Below are 23,838 nucleotides of genomic sequence, written 5' to 3'. Positions count from 1 at the left end.
ACTTTTTTATTTAAACCCTGAAGAATATATTTTATAAATGTGGGAACTGTTTTTTTATTATTTAGTGCGACTTGTCCACTTTTAAGTTACATGAACAAAAAATTATGATTTTTTCTTTAAAAACATTAAACATTGTTTTACCTCAACGATCACACAAAATTGTATGGTAATAGTTAATTCCTTACTATTTTGTGCACCAAAAAGCATTTGATAATATAAATTTTACTTTTTATATGAATAACTGTTTTAATTTAATGCCGCTACCCTAAATTGGCAATGTTCACCCCAATGAACAGTTAAAATTCTCCATGTATTTGGCAGTGTTCATCGGGATGAACATTGTTTTTTTTCTATTTGGTGAAGTTCCGATTTTTTATATATTTTTTTCTGACCTATAAATAACCCTAAGAACATAAATCCGACGATGTATTTTTATTTTTTGATAAATAATGAGTCTGCCAAATTAAGGGTTAAAGTGAGAAGTGGTATTTGTTGCTAAGGGGGCGTTCTAGTGTTACGTAATGCAATCTGGGGGGAGAGGAGGTCTTGAAAAACGTTACAATGCGTTACAGTGGCGGAAGGGCGGTTCGATTTCAAGTTTTTAAGCAGAAGTACTTTGTAGTTGGTGTTGTTATTTGTAACTTTATACCGTAATGTCATCAAAGAGAGAGTTTGGCATCTTTGGCATCACCCCCCCCCCCCCCTCCATGTCCTTGCCATGATCACAAATTATTGTGTTCCTACTAAATTTCTTCTAAATCGGTTCAACGATTCTTGAAATAACACCATTTTATAAAATAATTGGTCACATCATCATAACGTGATCAATTTTACGATTTGGCCACGATATAAATGCATATTAGTGTTAAATTTGACTTATTACTTATTAATCAATAAACTTAAATGAGAAAAATTCAATAAAAATAAAGAAAAGATACCAATTAAAATAATTATAAAATTATTTGTTTTCACCCGGTGTAAACACCCACGGGTGGAATGAAACGGGTTTTTATTGGGTTTTTACCCTCATGTGGGTTTTTACCCGGGTGGAAACCCATCTCTAAGCATAAGTAGACCTCACAGGTCAAAAGTTTGGCCACCCCTGACCTAGATAGATATAACGCGCAAGAAAAGTACAAAAATCTTTTTTTTTCTAATATGTTAGTCATAATCATAGTCGAACTCTTAAAATTATTAAATAATAAAATTCTTCTACTTTTTGATTTTCATAAATAAAAACATCTTAGGTTGTAAGTACCTACTTGTCCCGGCCCGTGTGTTTCTTTTGTAGGGTTCTGTAGTCCTGACAAGGAACCTTTAAAGTTTCATTATGTCCGTCTCCCCCCCTCCCTCTAAAAACTAAACTGTTGGCTTGAAAAATCTGTAAAAATTCGTGATTATATTAGTACTTTTATGAACTTTCAACGAAAACTTTAGCGGTTAAGATAGATCAGTTAGTTTAAGAGTAATAGTCGTTTTACTCTTGCATTAGGTATACAATTTCATACCTAATAAAAAATTCTTAGAAGAAAATATTAAAAGTGTCTTTAGATGAAGTAATTCCTTACTTCTAAAGTATATTGTGGTAACGAAGGAAAACTACGGAACCCTACACTGCGCGTGGCATGACACGCACTTGGTCGGTTTAGTTCTTATTCTTGTTGTGGTGTGCATTACAGAGATTTATTAATATTATTTTTCATAAAGTAACGACAGCAGATGACATAAGATTTTTTCCTGGCTTTAGATGAAGCTCTTGCCTCTTGTAAGAAGATTAGCCATGCAGGCTATATTTAATTGAATTACATAATTATGACAGTTTTTTCTACTTCTTATTTGGTTAGAAGTTTGAAATTATTTTTGTTATTCATTGGAAAATGGAATATCTACACAATTTAGGTTACGTATTTAGCTAAGTTCACATTTTGTTCAATGATGGATTTCTTTTTCTTCAACTATTTGATTAGGGGTTAAGTCAACTCATCTCTTTTGGGACCATAGACAAAAGAGGGTTAAAACTTTTTTTTAAATATGGCAATATCACGCACGGCAATTTATAAATTTTCGCGGGTGAATCCGGGTGATCGTAAAGATTTTTTCACGGTGAAAATTTCCAGAAATGGATCTCGCAAAGCTGAAACATGTGAGCAATTTGAACGACTACATTTCCGTTACACAGGAAATAGTCAATAACTCACACAAAAACCTAAAAATCCAGTTTAACATGTCTTCTGTGCTCTTGCTCAAAAAAGTTAGATCTTTGGAGATTGAAGTAAGTTTTAAGATCTATTTGTTTATTTTAACCACTTAACATACAATACAACTTCATATTCAATAAATATTTCTTTGTAGTACTTCAACAAATGCGAGGGAAATGGTGCGGCGTTGATTTTGTTTGAACGTATGGTGGAACAACCAGTGTCTAAGACATGGGGTTTACTTGGCAAAGAACTGGTGGCTCTGTTGCAGTACTGGCTCGATGCTATGCGCAAACACCTCATAAAGCACAGTCATCACTGGTGGACATTCTTGAATTCGCTTCTCAAGTTCATAAAAGTAAGTAGAGTTCAGCTTATTTAACTCCCCCTGACAATCTTTTTCTCTCTCTTTTTGTCTCTTATGTCCTTTGTAATAGAAGCGATTTTGCAACAATAATGTGCTGTCGTCTGTACCACATAGCTATATGTTTTATTTGTTTACATATCTTTGATTATGTAAATTTATCTGTTTATGATTGTACTTACAGAGCATGAGAGTAAAAGACAAGAGCCTGCCTGATATACTTGTGGAAGGCACGGCCGAGTGTCTTCTGGACCTGGCAACCAGCTCCGAACCAGATACAGCCCAGCGCTGTGAGATCTTATACTCCCTCAATTTGTGCTGCGCTGAGTCTAGTAGAGAGATAAGATTCGCATTGAGGACTCACTTCGAAGGGTATTTGTGAGTATTATTCACTTTTGATTGTTTCATTAAATAAAAAATATAATTTTGTAAAATCCATGAATGATAAAATAATTTCTATAGTTTTTCTTATTGAGTCTAAACATGTTGTATTTTGCAAACTATGAACAATAATAAATATCATTGCTTTAACTTCTAAAAACTTTTTTAGTACTTAATAAATTAGTTTCTTTATTTTTATTACACTGATTGTATACTGTACTGTAACATTATGGATGCAATAAATGATTGAGTATTGAGTATTATTTATTTATTAGCACATAAAAATAATACATTATGATAATGATTAAAGTCCGGTCGTCGAGCAGATAGAATTTCGTCCAATGACCCCAAGCTACCCATCCTTATCGCTCGCGTGTAATTGCAATTATGTTGCTGTTGCGCTCGCACACTCACTGCGGCCGCCCGTCGCACAGTCGCGACAGCAATATTATTACGTGCGAGTGATAAGGATGGGTAGCTTGGGGTCATTGGACGAAATTCTATCTGCTTAGTGACCGGACTTTAGCTTCATGTGCCATTGTCTGTTCATAAACCTGCCTAAGCTAACAATATCTTTCTAGCACCAAACTAGCTTCTCTCCTGGCTTCCTGCGGTCACCTTCCCACCCAGTACTGTATGTTAGAAGCATTGCTTCGCTGGCTATTACCGCGGCATGACGCGTCTGTGAGGCAAGCGGCCGCTTCTAGGTGGTTTCCGGCTGAAGTCGTCGGGAGGAAAGCGTTGCAACTGTTCCTGGAGAGACCTTGGCAGAACTTCTTTCAGGTAAGATTTTAGTTGTTATCTTGTTTTTATTTTTGTAAGCAAAAGCTGTGCCACTTGGACTTGTAGAACTGATACAAGTGTAGTAACCGAAACTTTCGGATATCTGAAATAATATTATTCCTAGGTATATCCGTAACCGTATCTATAACCGAAACTACATATCCATAACATCCCTAATCGAAAATAATGTTCACTCCCTAATATCTCCCAAGTTCTTCCATTCTTCAGAGAAAAGCTGAGTTGAGCTGAAACACTCAACTTGAGTGTCTTGAGACTTTCATAACTTATAGTCACTCTGGTGACAGCAAAGTGCTGAAGTCCGGTCGCCGAGCACATAAAATTTCGTCCAATGACCCCAAGCTACCCATCCTTATCGCTCGCGCGTAATTATATTACTGTTGCGACTGTGCGACGGGCGGCCGCACGGTGGTCTGAAAATGAAGCTCCCATACCATAGAAACTTAATGTCAGAAATTAATAAATAAAAATATGCATTGTGTTAAGTATACCTCCCTTTGTTTTACTAATATAGTATGAAGGGTATGAGTAGCTCCATGTGTGAGAAAAAAAATATTTTAATTTTTTTTGTATGGAAAAAAACACTTAAAGTGGATTTTTTTTAAACTGAATGGAACTGAAGGGCTGGTACTCACATGAGCTATTGCACCATACACGGCGATCAAGATGACATACAATTCTTGTGCCTTTGGGTGCCGCTTTGCATGTACTAAGCTTTGGAAATTTTGAATTTTCGGTAGGTGATTTTTCAAGTCTTTGATGTTATTTTATGAAGTTATTAACAGCTTTCAATACGAGAATAGTATGTAAATTAATACTCATATAACTAGGAATATACTAGGGATATTTTTAAATATTTTTTATTTTGAAAATATACAAAAACAAGACGTTTAATCATTGAATGAAGTAACCAACCAGTTGGTAACTGACATTGTTAGTAGTTACTAACCTGCTAATGACTTTTAAAGAAAATAATAGAAATCAATATTGATTAAATAAACAACTTAAAAAATCGAACTGCCTAATAGGCCAGTAGAATTACATTTGAAATCGGAAATAATTCCTACAAAAGATTTTATTGTTTTAAGTCCTTTACGCGATATAACCGTAAAACCGAAAAACGCCCCTTTCGGGGGCCCCCACCACTTAAGCACAACTCCGTCGAAGTCGAAAATTTAGGATAGTCTTAATGAGTAACAAATGAAGCTATTTCGATTTTTTTAATTCTTTATTTAATCAATATTGATTTCTATTATTTTCATTAAAACGTCATTAGCAGGTTATATAATAACACTCCTGGAATGGAAAGGATTCGGCATAAACATTAATGGCGAGTACATCACTCACCTTCGGTTTGCCGACGATATTGTGCATATGGCAGAATCGTTAATGGCGAGTACATCACTCACCTTCGGTTTGCCGACGATATTGTGGATATGGCAGAATCGATATGGTACCCTACAGGTAGGTCTGAGGATGAACACGGACAAAACGAAGCTTACTTATGTCGAATGTCCGTGTTGCGCCTTACCCAGTTTCAGTTGGGAGCTCAATTCTCGAGATTGTCGACAAGTATGTCTACCTCGGAGAAACGATCCAGCTAGGTAGGTCCAATTTGAGAAGGAGGTCAATCGTCGAATCCAACTCGGCTGGGCAGCGTTCGGGAAACTACGCAACATCTTTTCGTCCAAAATACGTCAATGCCTGAAGATTAGAGTGTATAACCAATGTGTTTTACCAGTGATAACTTATGGCTGGGAAACGTGGCCTCTCACTATAGGCCTTATACAGAAGCTCAAAGTTGCACAGCGTGCTATGGAGAGGGCTATACCTACTTGGTGTTTCTTTGCGAAATCGAATCAGAAATGAGGAGATCCGTAAACGAATCAAAGTCGCTGACATAGCCCGACGGATTAGCAAGCTGAAGTGGCAATGGGCAGGGCACATAGTACGCAGAACTAACGGCCGATGGGGCAGAAAGGTTCTGGAATGGATACCGCGTACCGGAAAACGCAGCGTGGGACGTCCACCTACAAGGTGGACCGACGACATCGTAAAGGTAGCAGGGAAGCGCTGGACGCAGGCCGCTGCCAATCGATCAACATGGAAAGCATTGGGGGAGGCCTATGTTCAGCAGTGGACGTCCTATGGCTGAAATGATGAACTAATAACAATGTCAGTTACCAACTGGTTGGTTACTTCATTCAATGATTAAACGTTTTATTTTTTTATATTTTCAAAATAAAAAATATTTAAAAATATCCTTAGTATATTCCTAGTTATATGAGTATTAATTTAAATACTATTCTCGTATTGAAAGCGGTTAATAACTTCATAAAAAAACATCAAAGACTTGAAAAATCACCTACCGAAAATTCAAAATTTCCAAAGCTTGGTACATGCAAAGCGGCACCCAAAGGCACAAGAATTGTATGTCATCTTGATCGCCGTGTATGGTGCAATAGCTCATGTGAGTACCAGCCCTTCAGTTCTATTCAGTTTAAAAAAAATCCACTTTAAGTGTTTTTTTCCATACAAAAAAAAATAAAATATTTTTTTTCTCACACATGGAGCTACTCATACCCTTCATACTATATTAGTAAAACAAAGGGAGGTATACTAAACACAATACATATTTTTATTTATTAATTTCTGACATTAAGTTTCTATGGTATGGGAGCTTCATTTTCAGACCACTGTGGGCCGCAGTGAGTGAGAGCGGACTTTAGCCAATGTACAATAGAGGCGTCTCCATCCCATGTAGCGCCCGTGTGCAATCATCAACCTAGTGCCCTCTAGTAAACTCGGGAGCGCCAGTGGCGCACGACGCTCTCTAGAACCGTGTGCAACGCACACCCTGCATTATAGGCAAATCCGCCTCTAGGATTCAAGGTATAATTCGCAACTAAAGTAAAAAAGTGGGAGCGTGCGACGTCCACCCACAAGGTGAACCGACGACCTGATAAAGGTAGCAGGAAGACGCTGGATGCAGGCCGCTACCAACCGTGCGATTGTGGAAGTCATTGGGGGAGGCCTATGTTCAGCAGCTTAGTGGACGTCCTGTGGTTGAAATGATGATGATGATGATGAAAGTAGATTATAGGTCTAAGTACGGGACTATTCCCACCTCTCGTTCCCACTTTCCACCACTGCAACTCCTGTATAGCCAGGATCTACAGTTTGCCATAAAAACCCAACCAATAGATATAGGTCAAGTTTCTCCCTGGAGAAAGTTAAACTGTCATTGGACCCGCAACGAAATTAACCAGAAGAACATAGGAGAAGAAGATAGGTCTAAGCTGTGATATAGGTCAAAAGTTGGTACTCTGCTGGCTACTGCCGCGAGATTTCGAACTCCTCCTATGTTCTTCTGATTAATTTCGTTGCGGGTCCAATGACAGTTAAACTTTCCCCCGGGACAAACTTGACCTTCATTGGTTGGGTTTTTATGGCAAACTGTAGATCCTGGCTACACAGGAGTTGCAGTGGCGGGAACGAGAGGTGGGAATAGTCCCGTATTGCCGCAGCATGACGCGTCTGTGAGGCAAGCGGCCGCTGTTAGGTGGTTCCCGCAGAAGCGGTCGGGAGGAAAGCGTTGCAACTTTTCCTGAAACACCTTTGATGAACTTATTCCAAAAACTGTCATCATTAGCGTATTTAGAGTCATATTTCAGGGGACTTGGCCCCTGACATGCCATGATAAGGGGGGAGGAAGGGGGTGCCATTGGTATCATAGCTCATGAATGAGTACTATCAACTATCTTCTAATCGGTGACCCAAAAGATGATCGAAATCTTATTAACATAGCTCTAGTCCAGCGGTTCCCAAACTTATTTTGTCTACTGCCCACTTTGAGAATAAATTCTTTTTTAGCGCCCCCATTAAATTTGTAGTCAAGAGTCGAGTGCTCAGTTGGTGTCTAAGAGACCTCATAATAGATGAAATTACAAAACGCCTCCCAAGCCTCTCAACGCCCCGATTTTTTTCCGGGGTCTCTTACCGCCCCCCTATAAGCCTGCAGCGCCCACAAGGGGGCGTTATCGCCCACTTTAGGAAAGACTGCTCTAGTCCAAGTCCTTCTGTTGTGTAGAGAAATTAATTGGTCCTGAATAACTTAAAACTCGCATAACTTGTGGTCACCCTGGCGTATACCACTGTAGCATAATGCTTAGTAGTAAACAATCTTGATTTCAAGTCCCATCTGAGAAAAAGGTTTTATATGTAAAATTTTTAAAAACTATAAACATTGCATATTATTTTTGTTCCAGGACGCCAGAGATTTTTTGAACGCGTTCAATGCTACTGGCAGTCTCGTTACGTCGTTTTTGTGCCGCAAAATAACCGTGGGCTCTGTGGCCGTGTTATCGGTAAGTCATTCTTGTTGATACTTGGTTAAAAAAGTAATGAGAATGGGATATTTCTAGCCATCACAAAAATCTGAAAAAAATTGGGCAGGTAGCTTAATTCTTCACACAAAACTGGTAAAAAATTCATTTAAGTTCACCATTGCGTTTAAGAATTACATTCATCTGAACGGGACCAGTCGGATGATTTTCTTGACTCCAAAAAGGCCTAAAAATAATACTAAGCTGCCTCGACTCGTGCAACCGAGTTGAAACGTCGGGAGGGTAAATATCTGTTTACCGTTATAAAGGCTTCCACAGACCAAACGCGGGTCAGAAGCAGTGCGGGTCAGTTGCAGCGCGGCAGTAGGCACACTGAAGGCAACGCAGTTTCAAAGCAGTGGCAACGCGGGCGCTTGTCAAAAAATTCAATATTCGAAAACCGCTTTCAAGGCGCTGTTACCGCCCTGCCTCCGGTGTGTCATGCTAATATGACCGCCATAGTAATACAACAGCGCGGGCCCGCGCTCGCGCCGCTTCTGTTCCGCTCCCGCGCCGCCTGGTTTGTCGTTCGGCAGTTGCAGTGCGGCGCGGTTGGAGCGCGGGCCCGCGTTCAAATTTCGTGTGACACACTTCAAAGAGTTTCTTGTATTACAACTTGCGCGGGCCCGCATTCAAACTGCGCTGCTACTGCCCCGCGTTTGGTCTGCCGAAGCCTTAAAAGTGTTTTTGTTGCAAAATCCCGTGACAGTGATAGTTTTACCTTATTATTATTCTGTGGTTTTACACCAAATGGTTTATTGTTCTTAGGGCACAGAGAAGAGAGAGACATGGTTGGATCTCAACTCGCGTTATGACAGCGCGTCTGTCGTGCTCGACCCGCGGCTTGTGGACGCGCTGTGCGCGCGCGACGCGCCCGCGTGCGAGAGCCTCATACTGCACGCGCGTGACGTCACCACGCTGCAGCTCACCAGGTGAGAACCTCCTAAAGTCGCTTGGCTTTGCGCGTGACGGTCAGACTATCACAGCTGGAGGTGGAGGTCGATGAACTCATCTTAGGTAACTAAAAATTAGGTAAAGCCTGGTCCGTGAGCACGTAGAATCCCGTCCAATGACCCCAAGCTGCCCATCCTTGTCGCTCGCACGTAATTATGTTGCTGTCGTGCTCGCACACTCACTACGGGCGCGCGTCGCACAGTCGCGACAGCAATATAATTACGCGCGAGCGATAAGGATGGGTAGCTTAGGGTCATTGGACGGGATTCTACGTGCTCACGGACCAGGCTTTATATTCGCTGGGTGCGAAGTACTAGGTGGGGGTAACATAATCTATCGCAGCGCTCAAAAGTAGAAATAATGTAAGCTCTGTCATCCGATGTATCTGTCAATGGCAAAGCGATTTGGAAATAACTAGACTATACAACGTGGTAGTACAAAAATGAGTCACAGTAGTTGTTGTGCACAGATGTTTGCCTTATGATGAGAGCGTGAATTATTGAACTCTGCCCTTGTTTTGTTCTTAATTCTTCTACATCTCGGACTTGACCAGCCAATACCAACAAGTTTCCTTTAAATACGGTTTGTGGTTGGAATTTGATATTGTAACACTCACAAATCCGGTCTTCAAAACAATACTCATTTCGATCTGAAAACGATATTTAATTTATTACCAGCGATACAGGAACATTTAAATATATTTACTGTTATATAATGAAACCGTTAAAGTAGCTTTTTCTTTTTGTTTTACTGTAAAACTACAACTATAAATGAAGTAAACAAACCCTGACACAATCAAAATTAAACACACTTTTTGGACTTACCTCATTTGATTTGAATGACCAAAATGATTTCAAAACCTTTTTTCCACCCAAATCGTGGTATCACAACAATTTATTAGTCGAAAATATTTGTTATTTTTTCATTTCGATATTTTTTCACAAATATACGACCTAAATGTCAATGTGACAGAGCCCACAAAGTTGTGAACGCTAGTTGGCGCTGTAATCGTGCACAGAGCCAATAGAATTAGCATTGCTGAGACCATAGGTGTGCGCTCATTAAGAGACTAGGCCTCAACTCGCGTTATGACAGCGCGTCCGTCGTGCTCGACCCGCGGCTCGTGGACGCGCTGTGCGCGCGCGACGCGCCCGCGTGCGAGAGCCTCATACTGCACGCGCGTGACGTCACCACGCTGCAGCTCACCAGGTCAGGAGTAGATTACCAAGTAATGGTTAAAGATTGCAGATGGATTTCAGCTGGAATTAGGCCATTCAACCCCAAAAAGAACGAATGGAACCGTCATAAGAACGATGTTTGACTTGACGTCACTGCACTCTATGTCTACTCGTCCATGACGTCACTGCATTGCAGCCAACCAGGGCCCCGATTGCGCTAATTTGTAATGCCTCCAAATTCCAAATCATTTGCGTTTCAACTCTAGTCCACACTCCAGTCACGCTCCATTCTCATTCCAGCTGATGTGCAATTCGGTATCGCGGTTAAGTTCACGCGCAATCAAAGACGAAACAACAGATTTAAGCACTTCCTACTAAAAGTCTGAACATCTTATTTTTTCACTAAAACAGAACCTTCATTCTTTCCTTGATGGGTTCTGCTAGTCTTCAACTCAACTCATTACACCTGTACTATGCGTCAACCTTTAATACAAGGATTTGCAGCGGCCCATTATAGCCCATTTCACTGGTGCCTGAACACGATTCTGCTAATCCTGGAGCATCAAACGTGACTCCTGGCATCATTGTAACCTTTTGTTTCAGGGATGCATCAGAACTAACGTTACTGGTACACACAACACATCCCCCTCGGCTCAGTCCGTCTGGGGTTGAGATCGGCGACAGCTGCGAAGTGAAGGTAGTCGTCAGTTCGCACACAGACTTGCGACAAATCGACCGGGCACTTCGCGATATCTTCGGTCACAAGTATCAGGTACGTTATTGTATAGGTACCTACTGTTATTTTTAAATACAGGTTGATTGTGTAATAAGTATCAACTTTTTTTAATAAGCTCATAGAACAATTTAACAATACAACTTTACCTTAATTATTCTTAATCGCGGTATTTTTCGCAAAAAAAATTGTTGGAAGTATAATTCGCGGGTGCCCATATCTTAATTTTTAAAAGTTAAGGCTTTTTTTCGCGTACCATTACGTCTAAATGCTTTGTAGTTAACTGTGTGTACGGTTTTTTTCTATGAACGAAGCAAATTATCCACGTGAGCCAATTTTGAAAGCGTGCACAGCGGATAAAAATAATTAAATATGAAAGAAAAAAGTTTTCTTTACGTAAATCGATTAAGTTACTGATTCTGAGTCGCTCCTAAAAATTTGGACACTGAAAATTTCCAGTATGGTCCGGTCCCTGAGCACGTAGAATTTTGTTCAAGCTACACATCTGTATCGCTCGCGCGTAATTATATTGCTGTTGCGCTCGCACACTCACTGCGGCCGCCCGTCGCACAGTCGCGACAGCAATATAATTACGCGCGAGCGATAAGGATAGGTAGCTTGGGGTCATTGAACAAAATTCTACGTGCTCCGTGACCAGACTTTAGTAGGTATGTACAAAAGATATAACGATGCCACAGTGTTTCGCTTGATTTGCTACCGTCTTTGTTTATCGATGATTATGTCAGTACAGTCAGCGTTAAATAATTCGTGACACTCAAAGAAGCCAAAAAGTTCGCAACACGTCTTTATTACAACTGGAATAAGGGTGTGTTTTCAACATTTTGGCCTCTTTGGGTGTCACGATTTATTTGACTGTACCTTATGTAGGTACCTATGCCGACATGAGGTGATGATTATTAAAATTTGTATTTTTAAGGAATTTGTGGTTTGTGTATGCGTGTTAAGATCCAAAGGACAATGTTCGTTCTCCATACATTGTTCGCCGTTAGATCAACAGTGCCGAAAAAATACTTTCTAGGTTCTAAATGACACAAATCTTTATGTAAGAACAATTATTCCTGGCGGACCAATTCTATAAACTTATTGATAGCAATATTGTTATCATAACCTCTTACTTACTAGTATTGTATTATATTATTTTATGCACATCGATTTGGGAGATGTTCTGTATTGTAGTTGTCGCAGCCAAATTGTATTATAATATTGGACGGGTTTTGAAAATAGCTCGGCGTTCCACTTTTATGATTTACTTACTTACATTTTGCACGTAAATAAATAACATGAATCCTATGTTTACTTTCCACTCTTGACATTTAACACGTGACTTACCAAACTAACTATCTCCATGGTTACCGTCTTAGTCTATGTGTCATAGTCAAAGGTCGATGTGAAGTCTCTTCGCGGAATGACTGGTCTATCCTAGGTTTGACCAAGGCCTTCAGGCAAACCCCGAAGTGAATTCTTATTTCGGCCTTTGACTAAGTCAAACCTAGAAGTGCCTAAACTGTTCAGTCAAACGTCGAAACTAAAATAATCTGTTTCGGGCTTTGCCTAGTCAATCCTAGAAACGACTGGCAGACTCGGTCAAAAGTAGACGGCAAATAGAAAACCGGCCAAGTGCGAGTCGGATTCGCTCACGAAGGGTTCCGTGAGACTTTGTTGTTGTATGGGAGCCCCCCATAAATATTTATTTTATTTTAATTTTATGATTTATTTTTAAAATAGATATGCAACTAGGTAAATATTATGTGAATATTTCAAGGGTTCACCTGTTTACGTTTTAATATCGAGTAGAAAACTGCAACAAGTCACGTTTGCTGTATGGGAGCCCCTCTTAAATATTTAGAAAGAAAGAAAGAAAAATATTTATTCGATGCAAGTAGGTACACAGCAAGATTATAACTAAAACTATTTATTTTTAAGGTGAATAAAAAACTAAATATTTTGAGAATGATTCATGAGATACGAGCTTGGTGACAGACAACCTTTAGCGAAGTCTACTATGACTTCGCTAAAGGTTGTCGCTAAGGGTCGCGTTTTAACTCTTTATCCTTTAATTTAAGGTAACAGAACCCTAAAAATTAGTAATTTCAAGATCGATCTAGAAACACTGACAAACAACCTCAGTAAATAAGTTTAGTTACTCGTACCTTCACCTAAAGAGACAGCTGCGCGTGCGCGTGAAAACCGACCGTTACGCCTTAATAAGTTCAAGATCAGAATGAAGTATAGTTCAGTTTAAAGTCTTAATTGAGGTTTGACTAGTCAAACCCCGATTTCATTAAATTGAGTTTCAACCTTTGCCTGACCAAATTAGTTACTCCTAGGTTTGACTAACATTATTTAGTCAAAGGCCGTAATGTTTGGGCTTTGACTAAGACTTCTAGTCAGACCTGAGGATTGACTAGTCAAACCTAGGAGTGTCGGAACTTCGAGGTTTGACTATAACATATGCATGACTAGGGATTGAACAACTTTTAATTGAATATTATTAACAATTCTCGATAATTATTATCGATTGAAAAATATTCGGTATTTGAATCGAAAGATATATTCAATTTTATCAATATCAAAATATTCAATTTTAATAATAAAATAAATATTATTTACTACTACCTATGAAATGTTCTGAAAATTGCCTGGAGCGCTCCCCCAATCCTGGGTTTTCCCTTTCCAAGCTGAGAGGACATCATTTTGGTTCTATCGATACATTATAAAGGTACTTAATATTTGAAATGTATTACCAATTATTGTTATAAGCATTTTGAGCGAATAAAACTTTCAATTCTATTAGAACTTTAGACATTTCTCTCACTTTAAGCGGCATTGGATTTTTCATCGGATTTTGAAACTGTTACAGATATATTAAATATGATCCCATATTGTTGTCATTGTCTATATCAGTGTTATGATCACAATTCTTTTTATTTTATTCATGACCTTCGACCAGTTGGACACATTAGATAGCTTCTTGTAGTATCGTGCAATATATTTTTAACTTTTAATTAAAATCTAGTCATACTGTAGCAATTTGGACGATTTATTTTATTTACAAGATCGGTATCTTATTGTCTATGATGACCGCAATCAACATCACTATTACGTGGATTCCTAACAATGAAGTACGGCATTGCCTTGTGCCGATTTTACATAGATTTTATCGACACAAATTATGGAACTTCATAGGATATGGAGCAGGCCACGCCCTAAAATGTCCGGATGTCGTCATAGTATTATGGAATACATATAAAAGACTTTTATTATTTCATTTTCTAATCCTCAAGTGTCCGTTACAATCTAATTAATATTTAAGTATTCAAAAAGTAAGAGATTAATTTTGATACTTTACTGCTGTGTCTAGGAATCTAAGGCGGTTTCTGACAATGTCCTTTGTTAAAGCGACATTATGCGATATAGGATTGATTGATTGTTTTCAAGATAAAAATACAATCATTGTCTTCGATCAAAATAATCAAATATGGTGTGATTTGGTGTGATTTAGTTAGCGAAAATATGCGAAAGAAGGTAGCAACTGTTTAGATCTGTCGCATTGATTATGCTCTGTCCAAATTCCAAATAATTATGTAGATAATGTTGTGCCTATGCGTAATGACACGCACACTACAATAATGACGCTCGGATTGCTCGGATCAAACTCCCCGCACCCCGCGCTTCCCTCAACCAAAAATTAGTAGGGCGCGTCTTCGTGAAACGATCTATACCAGTGGTTCCCAAACTTATTTAGTCTACTGCCCACTTTAAGAATAAATCATTTTTAGCGCCCCCCATTTTTGTAGTCAAGAGTCGAGCTCAGTCGATGTCTAAGAGTCCTCCTAGTAGGTGACGCCTCCCAAGCCTCTACACAACGTCCCGAATTTTTTTCTGGGTCTCTTACCGCCCCCCTTTAAGCCTGCAGCGCCCACAAGGGGGCGTTATCGCCCACTTTGTTAAAGACTGATCTATACCTATGCCCCGATTACGCAAATTTTTTACGTCTCCAATACATACGCGCTTCTTCTCCAGTTGCGCTCCGTTTTTCATTCCAGCTGAGCTGAGCTGATAATGGACGTACCTTCCTAGTATTTTCATTGTCACATGAGATATTTAGCTTTACCTACGTTTACGTCTATGCTTCGTTTCAACTAGCTGTCAAAACGACACCGTGATATGGATTTGTCAAAACAGCTGATGTTGGTTCGTCGTCCGGGCACGTTGAAGATGAAAATTTTCAGCGTAATCGGGGCCCTAGTTTGATTAAACACACCTCTCCCCTCGGCTTTGGTGGAAATCGAACCTTATTATTGGGACACGCTTAAGTAAAAAACGTATAGTGGGGTAAAAAACTATTCTTGAGTGTAGATGAATACTTAAGTGTAGTTTTATCAATCAGAATTATTTATTATTGTATCTTATGTGCTATCAAAATGTATTTCAGTGCGATGACATCAATAAAGATTCCCATAATTTATCAATGAGTCATGTAATTACTTAGAAATAAGAATTATCAGTCTTATGATTGGCTAAAAATAATGCGATGATAAATTTAAATGATGTTTTTTTTTTGTTCGCAATAATATTTTATTATCGCCATTGAAATTTCCAGTATCCATTAACTTTTAGTTACAGCTAATTTACTATAAATTATACGACTATCAACTAAAGCGAAGCCGCGGACACAAGCTATCTTACTAATATTTATAAATGCGAAAGTTTGGATGTCTGGATGTTTGTTACTCTTTCGCGCAAAAACTACTGAACGGATTTTGGTGAAACTTTACAGTATTATTGTTTACTAGCGGGGCCGCCCGCGACTTCGTACGTGTGGATCCCGTTTTACCCCCTTCATCTATCTTACGCGGTTTAGATTTTTTCATACAAATGTTTTTTCATGCTAACTCCCGTTCCCGTGGGAATTTTGCAATATCCTGTTGTAACTAAGCTTTAAGTTTACTAAGATACCTGCATGCCAAATTTCAAGCGTCTAACTTAAGCGGTTTAGATTTTTCATACAAAAGGATTTTCCCGCTAATTCCCGTGGGAATTCCTAAGTACACTATAACCTGCCCAGGAGTACGAAGAATAATTGTACCAAGTTTCGTTAAAATCCGTTTAGTAGTTTTTGTTTCTATAAGGAACATACAGACAGACAGACAGACAAAAATTTTACTGATTGCATTTTTGGCATCAGTATCGATCACTAATCACCCCCTAATACCTACTTATTTTGAAAATATATTTCATGTACAGAATCGACCTCTCTACAGATTTATTATATGTATAGATAACCCAGAATAACGTAAAGGCTATATTATGACGATCTGTGACAGACTAAATTTCACGCGGGTGAAGCCGCGGGCAGAAGCTAGTCTTCAATAAATAAGTTTGATGTTGTATTTCCATCGTTTATGTTTTAGCGAAGATCATAGGAAGGTATGACGTCACTCACCTACCTTTGTTCAATTTAATTACTTTTTTACAGATGCTACTAGATTTGAATAAGCCCACATCCTTGTCGCCGCAAGAAAAATATGAAAGCAGCAGAAAACTTGCCAGTAGTTTGGTAGATACTTTTGATATTTTACTAAACTGGGTACATATATGTATTATTAATTCGTGTCGGCCGTTTGGTGTAGTGGTTCAGAACGGACTACTATGCCGAGAGGTCCCGGGTTCGATTCCCGGCCGGGCAGAAATTGAAATGATGAATTTTAATTTCTGTGATGGGTGTTACTATGTATTGTAATGTATTATTTACAAAAAAAAAGTATTTAAGTATGTTTTTGTCCGTTGTCTAGTGCCCATAGTACAAGCTTTGCTTAGTTTGGGACTAGAAGCACATAGAAGCGTAGTGTAAAATGTCCAAGGACATTTATTTATTTGTGTTTTGTTCTTCCGTTCTGTCATTGACTCTTATCGCTTCAAAAAAAAAGACATTTAAGGTCAATGCGGGGAAGTCCGGCATACTTTATTGAGAATTCATAAAACAACCATATTTATACTTTGATATTAATCCTAATTTCATTTTGATTAAAAGAAATGGAGAACATGTGCTGTATTATATAATATGATATGATTTAATCAAATTTGCTGCGCTTATTTTTATAAAGAAAAGCATTTTTTTAAAACATGGCGTATAGACGGACTTCCCCATGCTTTTGGGGTAAGTCCGTCGACTACATTTATAATCTTTCATTCTAAAGATTAATGTATATGCGTATTTGAAATCGATTTGAATATAAATGTCAGTTAAATGTGAACCTTAACGCCTAAGATACAAGATTGCAATCGTGTTTTATATCGCTGTAATTGTAAAGTGAGGCAAGTCCGTCATACTTTTAAGGTCAGGGGTTGTCAGCCTATAAATAGACATAAATAAATGTACCGAGTAAAACAATATTTTATGATGCATACAAATTATTTATTAAAAAAAAAAACAAGACAATGCAATAATCACATAAACCTTAAGGCTTAAATAGTTTTATTAATAAAATAATTATTTATCATCTTTAACTGCCACTTCTGAAGCCACTGAGCAATAGTATTACACTTTAAGGTGCAACAAGATGGAAAATTATGACTCAACGATGTGAAGTACAGTAATTTCTCATTCTAGTGTAGATAATTCTTCTTTAGATAATTCTTAATTCTTTGTACTTATACAATTACTTTTAATTTAATTATTAATATAATCAGTCATTTATTATCACCCCCGAGAACAGGAATTTATAACAAAAAATAAACTTTATTATAATAATAACCATAATGATCGAAAAGCCTATTAATTCTTAACTTAATTCTTTGAACTTACACAATTAATTACTTTTAATTGTTAATATAATCAGTCATTTATTATCACCCCCGAGAACAGGAATTTATAACCAAAAATAAACAATATATTATAATAACCATAATTATCGGAAAGCGTATTAATTCTTAACTTAATTCTTTGTACTTATACAATTAATTACTTTTTTGTTAATATAATCAGTCATTTATTATCACCCCCGAGAACAGGAATTTATAACAAAAAATAAACTTTATTATAATAATAACCATAATGATCGAAAATCCTATTAATTCTTAACTTAATTCTTTGTACTTACACAATTAATTACTTTTAATTGTTAATATAATCAGTCATTTATTATCACCCCCGAGAACAGGAATTTATAACCAAAAATAAACAATATATTATAATAACCATAATTATCGGAAAGCTTATTAATTCTTAACTTAATTCTTTGTACTTATACAATTAATTACTTTTTTGTTAATATAATCAGTCATTTATTATCACCCCCGAGAACAGGAATTTATAACAAAAAATAAACTTTATTATAATAATAACCATAATGATCGGAAAGCCTATTAATTCTTAACTTAATTCTTTGTACTTACACAATTAATTACTTTTAATTGTTAATATAATCAGTCATTTATTATCACCCCCGAGAACAGGAATTTATAAAAAAAAATAAACAAATTTATTATAATAACCATAATGATCGGAAAGCTTATTAATTCTTAACTTAATTCTTTGTACTTATACAATTAATTACTTTTTTGTTAATATAATCAGTCATTTATTATCACCCCCGAGAACAGGAATTTATAACAAAAAATAAACTTTATTATAATAATAACCATAATGATCGGAAAGCCTATTAATTTTTAACTTAATTCTTTGTACTTACACAAATAATTACTTTTAATTGTTAATATAATTAGTCATTTATTATCACCCCCGAGCACAGGAATTTATAACAAAAAATAAACAAATTTATTATAATAACCATAATGATCGGAAAGCTTATTAATTCTTAATACTTTCTTTTTGGCAGCTTATTATCACATATAATAATTAATTAGGTTAAAAAAGACAGGGCTGGTTTTTCAATCGTCGGATAACTTTTAACTGAAGAATAAGTTTGGCACAATGACAGTTTCAGTATGGAAAATTATGTCAAAATGACAAGTTTATTCTTCAGTTAAAAGTTATCTGACGATTGAAAAGTCGGCCCATAGAGTAAGTAGTAAAGACACAAAAAGAAAAGTTGAACATATAAATGTTCAACTTTTTTTTTGTGTCTTTGTTTGGGATTGATAACACCTTCATAAGTCATCTTATGAACGTGTTATCAATCCCAATATAAATCCGTCCGCCAACTGTCAAATTTCAATTGGTTTTCGATCAAATATCCATGTTCTTTTAATGCTTTTATACACTTGAATATTATATAAAATAGTTTTATAAACATGATTAAATTATTAATAATTCGAAAACTGTAGATATTTTGCCCAAAAACATAATTATTGTAATTTGACAGTTGACGGACGATTTTTGATTCGGATTGAATAAAGAATCCCATCAAAAATAGACTACTGCATCATCTTGATTGCGTAGCATAAACTCATTATTTGATTTTGACAAGACTGATACTAATTCTACTTTTTTTACAATTAAATTTTCAGGAACTTCATCTCGATCAATTTTCTTTGTCCACTTAAAAATTAATGTTGGTTTTTTTATAGTTTTATAAAATCGAACACAATACGTAAGATTTTTATTATGCGACAAAATTTTTTCAATAATTCCTACATAATATGTCCACTTCGTTTTGGTGTCATATCGCACTAATACATGATCACCGGTGTTGTATACCAATTCTTCATCAGATGAAGAAGATTCTGAAACAGCATCTATTATATCAGAATCGCTGTGGCTACTCATAGAACCTGAAACGCTAGTTGTTGAACTATGAGAGGATGGTGCAATTTGCTTTTTTCTAAGCAACTTGAAAGGTTTTTCAGCTTTAAAAGACGCAGTGTTTGTACGAGGTTTAGTACAAAATTTGTTTTCTTTTCCAAAACTTTTTGTCGAGGACCTACTAGTTTTGCGTTTGCTTGCGTTATCTGAATTTGTTCCAGAAGTTCCAGGTTTCACAGTAGCTTTATTTTCAAAATTGGTCTCAGTGGATTTCGCGATGAGGATGTTAGATAAAATCTGAATTTTATTTGCATCTTTTCTTTTATCTTTTAAACATTTGGGAATATCATCCGGTGTTTTCATGGTAAAAGGTCTAGCCTGACTTGCATTTCTTGAAATTTGACCCAAAGACGTTACGTTACAAGAGCTGGTAGAAGGTATTGGTGGCAATTTACCTGTGTGTGAGTTATTATTTGTTTTTTCATTCTTTGTTTGTTCTGATCTCTTTCGCAGAATCACATCAGTATGCGTAATGACCTCAGCTCCGGGTGCTACTTTCCGTCGTGTTACTTTCGTAGCGTCGCCTTTTTTCACTTTACTTAATAGTAACTCTTCAAAACTGATGACACTGATTGCTGACGGGTGGTTGGTTGCATTAATTTGATGGTTTTTATCATCAGTCATCTTGCAAGTAGAGCCAATCGATACATTTTTTTTGTTGATAAAATCGAGAACTATAGATAATAAGCTTCCTGGGTTCTTTTCAGAAGGATCTCGACCAGACAAGACAATTTCATGGTCAATATTTGTCTGTGAATTTGAATTTTGACTGGATTCCTTCCATTTTTTTAACTTCAGACTATCGAATTGATGCTCTTGAACAACGTCTTGATTCAGTGGGTAAATGCCAGCTTTTTGAAAGCCATGGCGCAAAACAACCGGGTCTATTTGGGTCCATACTATGCCAATCAAACGAGAAAACTCACTTTTTGGGAGAGGTACTCCGATATTTAATCTTTGCCATTTGACCAATAAGGGGTCCCAGCGATCTTTAAAAGATTTCATTACGGCTACGTCTAACGGTTGCAGCACGTGGCTCGTATGAGCTGGCAATTTAAGAATTGTCACGTTTTCTTTACTTGCCTCTTCAATTATGTTGAGTCCAACGTGTGTTGAGTGCCCATCATATATAAGCAATACTGGGCGTTGCTTGCCGAGAGCGGGTATAAAAGACTTTTTGAAAAAATTTTCAAATACCTCCGATTCCATCCAGCCATTTGTTGTTGCAGCATATGTTGTATTCGGATATGCATGAGGAGAAGTCCAGGAGTCCCACACGTTTTTTCCTTTGAAGATTATTAGAGGTGGTAATTTTTCTCCAACCGCATTTGCAGCTAGGAGAACTGTAGTGTTATCTTTGCCAGGACTGGCAATCAGTCTAGTTGCTGCGTGGCCTTTACGGCCAACTATTTTGGTTTTCGACGGATCTTTTGAAAAGCTTGTCTCATCCAGATTCCAAATAGCACTTGGCTTGTCATTCAAACCCAATTCTTCAATTGTTTTTTTAAGTAAGTCAAAATATGGGTAGATGATGAAAGGATCCACAGCTTTTTTTCGAGCGTACTCAACAGCTTGTGGTTTTTTAACAGATAAATTATTACGTTCTTTAAATGCCCTGAACCAGTCATCACCTGGCTTCCCATTCTTGAATGGTGTTGGTATTCCATTCAAAGTCACGTAATGACCAACCCAACCATTTCTAACACCTCTTGTCTGCTCAATCCAAATCCGTAACGTTCCATTGTATGCAGATATGATGCTAGTTTATGTTCGGTTTCTCGAGAAAGAGCTGTGCATCTTCCGAGAGTATTAGATTTTACTCTTTTCTTATTGACATGGTCCATAATCGTCATTCTCGGTATGTTATAAATTTGGGCTGCCTTGTATCCACTTAACTCTCCGTTTCTAACAGCACGCACGGCATCTTGTAACTTTTCTTTTGAATAAGAAGCTTTATCTGTCTTTCTTTTATAATGCCGCACCATTTTCGTTTTACATTTGTACCTAGAAATAAATTTATAAGTTGACTTTTGTTGAAAATATACTTACTATAAAATATTTAACTGACATACACCACAATTGCAATAAAATAAAATTTTAGTTACGCAAATGTTCTGACGATTTCAAAGACGTTTAGTACCTAATATTACATAAAAATATTTCGATTATGCAACTACAGTTCGGTACACCAAAAGGTTTACGACATCTGATCAAGGGGCAACACCGGCATATGCCGGACTTTCCCTTACAGACTGTACGAACTTCCCCCAATATTGAATTTAGAGGTTAGAATCTGATCACTAGGAATATTACTTTAAATTAACGTTGAAAATCAAACTAAACTTCACAAATCGACAGTTAGTAATATTAGCTAAACACTTACCAGCTTTCCTTTCAAAAAACGCTTGGTTTTGAATTATTTTTTTCACTTTGAACACAAAACGCCTCACTCTTCTTCAACGTGACAACCAAACTAAAAGTTGTGACGATTTTTATTGCTTGAAAAGACCACCTAGCGCCATCTGTGTTGTATAGTTTGAACGAAAATTTCGTGCTGTTTTATCGAACTAACTGTTATAAACGTATCTGTTCAAAAATGAACCTTACGTAAGGGTATACGTGGTTACCCCTCTGACGGACTTCCCCGCATTGACCTTAGGTATTTTCGCGATCGCTTCACGAACTAAAACAGTTGAAGCGAAACTAATTCAGAATTAAAACTGACATGAATGTTACTTTTTCTAAAGGGGGTAAAAAATACAAACGGGACTCGATTCTGCGTCATCATAACAGATGGCGTTGTTTTTGTTAATATTACTTTTAATAAAATACACCTTAATATGTGGGTACTTCGTCATTTTTGCAAAATGACATTGTTGTGTTTTTTGTAAGTTCTAACCTTGTTGTTGTTTATTTTGTATTGTTATTTTAGGAGGAAGACACTCGGTTCTCTCATCCCATCGAAGTTCAGAAGCGTAAACGATCAGGTACGAACGATGTTTATACATTTTTTAACTGCAATGTTATCTATACTAATATTATAAATGCGAAAGTAACTCTGTCTGTCTGTTTTCACGCCTAAACCACTGAACCGATTCTGATGAAATTTAGCGTAGAGATAGTTTGAGTCCCGGGAAAGGACATAGAATAGTTTTTATCCCCGGTATTTGAAATAGGGATACGCGCGATAAAGTTTTTATGTGACAGACAAAATTCCACGCGGGCGAAGCCGCAGGCGGAAAGCTAGTATTAAATATGCGTCGAGATTCCCAAGTAGTAACTACTGCAATAAGGCTTTAAAAAGTACAAAATCAGCTATAATTATTTACTATAAAAAAGTTTTAAAATTGGAAAAGATTCAATTTTCTGGGCCTTCAAACGCCTGCTTTTGTAAAGATCACAAACATTCACACCAAAACTTTTGCGTTCATAAGTAAACAAACATTTGGAAATACCATAAAATATTTTTAGGGTATATGGTACGATCCAGACACCCGACGGCATGGCAGTCGCCTTCCACTGCGTCAACTTCTTCTTTAGCACAGGTATCTTTGATTTTTTCTAAAACTAAATAAATTAAGCTATTTATTACTGTATACTTTATGCTTTATGGGTATTTAACAAAAATGCACTGTGTCAAGTTATTTGAAAACTATAAATATGACAAAAAACCTCATAATGTTACAATGTAGGGTAAAATGTAAAATACCTATAAAAACGAATTTAAATTAAAAGCAGAGGCATGCACTTGCACATTGTATCATGATGTGGTTTTGGTACATAATTATGTCATAATATGCTTCTAATTTAAATGCGTCTTTTTAGGTATGTTAAATTTTACACTGTGGTTTTCTGACATAGTATACGTAGTATGAGCATTTCATTTTGAATTTTTTAGGCAAGGTTTACACGGAAAAAATTTCTAAGCATTGTTCCTAAGTAGGTATAAATTATTATGTTCTGACACAAACCTATTTTTCAGCTTTATGAAAAACTAGCATCACTCCCGCAGTATAAATTCGATAAAGAAGCGGTGCATGTGTGCGCTTTACCAGA

The 23,838-nt window shown here is 37.0% G+C and overlaps 1 protein-coding gene and 1 long non-coding RNA gene across 2 annotated transcripts; both read left to right on the top strand.

Annotated features, from left to right (window-relative positions):
• Window positions 1–1,696: 1,696 nt before the first annotated feature.
• Window positions 1,697–9,065, top strand: LOC135083064 (uncharacterized). Its single transcript, XM_063977828.1, has 6 exons — window positions 1,697–2,272; window positions 2,353–2,556; window positions 2,747–2,940; window positions 3,525–3,726; window positions 8,013–8,111; window positions 8,898–9,065. Exons 1-6 carry the CDS (start codon window positions 2,120–2,122, stop codon window positions 9,063–9,065), a joined length of 1,020 nt encoding a protein of 339 aa, XP_063833898.1. The 5' UTR covers window positions 1,697–2,119.
• A 1,837-nt stretch (window positions 9,066–10,902) lies between these two features.
• Window positions 10,903–23,327, top strand: LOC135082787 (uncharacterized). Its single transcript, XR_010259481.1, has 4 exons — window positions 10,903–11,033; window positions 16,495–16,575; window positions 22,715–22,769; window positions 23,254–23,327. It is a non-coding gene; the product is annotated as an uncharacterized LOC135082787 (long non-coding RNA).
• Window positions 23,328–23,838: the final 511 nt, after the last annotated feature.

The sequence above is a fragment of the Ostrinia nubilalis genome, chromosome 22 (genome assembly GCF_963855985.1).
Source record: "Ostrinia nubilalis chromosome 22, ilOstNubi1.1, whole genome shotgun sequence".
Taxonomy (NCBI): Eukaryota; Metazoa; Arthropoda; class Insecta; order Lepidoptera; family Crambidae; genus Ostrinia; species Ostrinia nubilalis.
Note: the sequence above shows the minus strand (reverse complement) of the source record. Positions and strands in the feature narration are given on the sequence as shown.